Raw genomic sequence first — 4437 nt, 5'->3', positions numbered from 1 at the left:
AAACATCAGCAAAACGCTGAACTGCCCGGTTAAGGTGGAGAAGGCTTAGGGGACTCGCATCTGACGTGTGTGCTGTGCGGATTATGCCTCTGGTGTTACCTTGGAGCATTAATACTCCTTGCTTTGTTTTTACAGTGCAGTAACGACAGTGAAGAAGACATGTTCGGTGACTACGATGGCTTTGCTGGAAACGATTCTTTGCTGGCTCAAGTTGATGCCATAGAGCACAAATACATGCAGGATAAGAGTACAGCTGGTACAGCAGCTGGTGAAGCCAGTCTTGAGAATCTTCAGTCAGACGTTCACCAGCAAACACAGGGTCAGTCTGCTTCAGAAAACATGCCTGCCCTTAGAGCTGGCCAAGAGCAGCCTTTGGAAATGAATAGAAATGACCCAGTGGGCAGCAGTCCAGAACCAGCTGAATCTGCTTTGGACGACTTGCCATCATCCCAGCTGCTGTATTTTGACACAATGGATGAACTTTCTTCTGGTTCTAGGATATCTCCAGTCTTAGAAAGGACAAATTTGTGTGAGCATTCCTCCTCAGACAAAACCAGAAGTCCACCATCTTTTCATCCTGGTGCTGAACACAGGAACAGACCTGCTGACTTTTCTTCACACTCGAAGTGTGATCTACCTAAAACTGAGAGTCTTAAAGATCATCTGAAAAGTGCTATGACTGGAAATGCCAAAGCCCAGACTCTGCAGGTCTCCAAGACCAAGCAGCTTAAAGAAGCTGTTTTATCTGAAGAGATTTCTGTTGCTCAGAGAGCTATTGAATCCTCCTCCGTGGACAAAGGCCCTTTCTATGGGTTACCCAGCAAAGTCAAGGACCTGCTCAGACAGCTCCGGGGGATTGAAACGCTTTATGGTAATGGGGCTGATGCTTTCTTCAAAAAGAACTTCCTAGTGAAGTCTTGCCTGTTTTACCTGTTACAGGGGGAAAATATTTAAGGTAATAATTTTAGGTAATAGGCCATGTTGGGAGGTAATTGTTTTGTTTTGTTAAATGTTTATTTGGTTTTTTTAGGTGGGTGGGGACAGTTGGTATGGCTTGCAGAATGCTTTGGAAGGCTCAATCACCAAAAGCTTTCAGCATTTTATTGAAGACAAGCTTTCTAGCACGGGGCTTAATCTACTCCAGATGAAACCTGAGCATTTGGGTGTTCACTTGCCATGGGGGGTTGCTAACAGTTCCTGTATTGATTTTTGCAGAATGGCAGCACGAGTGCTTGACGTTAGAGTCTCTACAGCAGAGGAAGAATTTAATATACTCATTGCCAACCAGTGGGGGAAAAACACTGGTAGCTGAAATAATAATCCTCCAGGAGCTGCTCTGCAGGCAGAAGGATGTTCTGATGATCCTGCCATACGTTGCTATTGTCCAGGAAAAGGTCTGGGTACAGTTTGTGCTGCTTATGTGCCTTGTCACTGGGCTGCTTTAACCCTGGTTTTGGCAAGCTCTGTGATTTTTCACAGGCATTTTGTGGGAAAGTGAGTGACTTCTCTCCTAAGAGGGTCAGTCATTTATGACAGAACAGGCTTGGTGTGAAGCTGCTGGGACACACAGTGTGCTGAATACTGAAAGAGCATTTTGCAGTGCTGTGTGTGGCTCTGCAGCCTTAGAGCTGCACTGCCCAACTTGCTAAAGAGTGACCCTGAAATAAAAAGTAATATTTTTCTGTATAGAAAAAAGGTTAATTTTAGAGAACAGATACAACCCAAGCTTGATAATGTTTCTAAACACTTCAGCTTTCAGTTTTAGCAAGCAGTCCTAGCTAATGTGTCTGCACTGCCCAAAGGGCTGACTGTAGCATGGATTGATTCTGTGATTCTGTGACTGGTTTTCTGCACCCCGAGTTCTTGAGGCAGCTCTGAAATCCAAACTGAGCACGAGCCTCCTCTCTAATGGGTATTTTTTTTATCCAGGTTAGGGGTTTATCGAGTTTTGGGATAGAACTGGATTTCCTGGTTGAAGAATATGCAGGAAGTAAAGGAAGATTTCCACCCATCAAGAGGAGAGTAAAAAAGTCTCTCTATGTTGCTACCATAGAAAAGGGAAATGCTCTAGTGAATTCCCTGATTGAGACAGGAAGAATTGATGACCTTGGGCTTGTTGTAGTAGATGAGGTAAGTTGTCAGATTTACCAAGACAGAATATGCAATTAATTGGCAAAGAGCATTGTTTTAATGACTTGGGTTTGCTTGGGCTGTTTATCCTGTAGTTACTCTGTAAGGTTTTTTCTGCACTGTTGTGCAATTCTGTGACACTGATACAGTTGTTTCCCCTTATCTGTTGCTGTACCAGGATGATAGATCCTGTGCTGAGCTCCACTGTTAGGGGCTGATGGTGAATTCCTTAGTAACTACTTGACAGTTAGACATCTAAAATGGATTAGAGAGAACAGAAATCATTTTAATCACATGGAAAGCATTTGATGGATCCCAGAACTGAGTTCCTAAATATAAAACTGTCTTTGTGCCTGGTATTAATAACAACTAAATGAAATGTTAGAAATAAAAATACCAATATCTGACTGGGAGGATTTTCCCTTTATCCTCCTTTATATTGGTGTGGCTGAGTTGTGCTGCTGAGAGCTGACTGTAGGGCTGAATCATAGGTATAACATCTAACAAGGATTTTTAATTCATGGAATGCTTCAGAATTAAGCATAGATAAGATATTCTGAAGCATAAGATTCAGAATTGTGCCTTCACTTCAACACAGTACCCTCTAAACAGAAGGCAGCTTAAGAATCAACTTTTTCTGGAATTAGCTGCCTGCTAGAAATATTTTTATGTTAACTTCCAATGTAAATGCTGCTTAAAACACAATTTCTTTAAAATTGCTTTAGGCTGGTGAATACACAGGTCTCCTGTTGCTGTCAGGAGTTAACTGTGTCAGTTAGTGTGTAGTTAAGTGGAAGGTAAATCTTATTTCATTTGTCAGCTCTTGGGTCTGTTTTTCCATGAGTCTTAAATGTTGTTTCAGTGAGGGAACTTAGCAGTGAAACTTTATCAGAGGAGTGTCATAGCCAACAAAGAGGTTCCTGTAATATTTGTTTGGGACCACGTAATTGTTTGGAGTTTCTTTAGGACTAATCCTCATTTGGTGACATTCCTGCCTTTCCTCTTCCCCTTCTCTGCAGTTACATATGCTTGGTGAAGGGAGTCGTGGAGTGACACTGGAAATAACTCTTGCAAAAGTCCTTTACACTAGCAGTAAGTCATGGCTACAGTTAATGGTGTTAAAATATTCTAGTGGTGGCATCTCTAGAGAAAAGTGATACAACCACAGAGTGGTTTGGGTTGGAAGGAACCATCATCAGGCTGCTTAAAGCCCCATCCAGCCTGGTCTCAAACACATCCAGTGTTGGGATGTCTGCAGCTTCCCTGGGCAACATGTTCCAGTGTCTCACCACCCTCACAGTGAAGACCTTCCTCCTCATTTCTGGTTTAAATCTACCCTTTTCCAGTTTAAACCCATGACCCCTCATCATATTCACTGCATGCCCTTGCAGAAAGTAGCTCCCCAGGTTTCTTGTAGGCCCCTGCAGATACTGGAGGTCCTCAGTAAGGTCCCCCCAGAGCCTCCTCTTCTCCAGGCTGAACACCCCACCTCTCTCAGCCTGGCCTCACAGGAGAGGGGTTCCAGCCCTCAGATCACCTCTGTGAGCCTCCTGTGGACCTGCTTGAGCAGCTCCATGGCCCTGTTGTGTGGGGTTCCAGAGCTGGACACTTCAGCTCCCTGGATTCCTGGGTTCTGGCCATCTTGTAAAACCAGGGCAGGACTCCTGCAGCAGGAGTGTTCCCTCCCTCACACCTCAGCTCACCCTGTGGTGGGGGCTGTCTGCTTCTGAAGCTCTTTTGATACTACCTCTGAGAAACCTTGAGTATTGTCCAGTGCTTTCCATGCCTGCCCAGAGCCCCTCAGCCACTGCAGCTAAATGCCTCTGTAGGGAGGGATCCCTTTTTAAGCTTACATCCCAGGTCATGCTGCTCAGCTCTGTCCCCTTTCCAGCCAGCTCCTGGGACATGTAACAAGACTAATGCTGAAGAAGCAAGCTCATGAATTCAGTACTGAGCAGAAGTGTTGAAAGCTGTGAGCATGGCAGTGAATTATCTCAACTTGTGTTCCACAGAGGGCACACAGATCATTGGGATGAGTGCAACGCTGGCCAACGTGGGGGAGCTGCAGCAGTTCCTGCAGGCAGAGTTCTACACCAGCGACTTCCGCCCGGTCTGTGAACCAGATCCCAGGGACTGGGACACGAGTTCTTTGGCTTGACAACCATAGCAAACCTTTCTGGGACTGCCACAGCTTCCGTGCCTGATTTCACAGTGTAACATAGTAGAATGTCTGCCTCTGCCTGCAGCTGTACCAGTGCAACAAGCAGCACCACACACTGCATTAATCATAGAATCCTTTAGGTTGGA

At 45.0% G+C, this 4437-nt stretch overlaps 1 protein-coding gene across 1 annotated transcript; it reads left to right on the top strand.

The window, feature by feature from the left end:
- Positions 1-135: 135 nt before the first annotated feature.
- On the top strand, positions 136-4288 carry LOC103782236 (helicase POLQ-like; the record flags this gene model as incomplete). Its single annotated transcript, XM_008949995.1, has 5 exons — positions 136-871; positions 1216-1400; positions 1930-2130; positions 3150-3222; positions 4143-4288. Coding segments are annotated over 5 exons (1341 nt in total), but the record flags the coding sequence as incomplete, so codon positions are not given.
- Positions 4289-4437: the final 149 nt, after the last annotated feature.

Source organism: Merops nubicus, unplaced genomic scaffold (assembly GCF_000691845.1).
Source record: "Merops nubicus isolate BGI_N331 unplaced genomic scaffold, ASM69184v1 scaffold34910, whole genome shotgun sequence".
NCBI lineage: Eukaryota > Metazoa > Chordata > Aves > Coraciiformes > Meropidae > Merops > Merops nubicus.
This window is presented reverse-complemented; position numbering and strand designations above follow the sequence as displayed.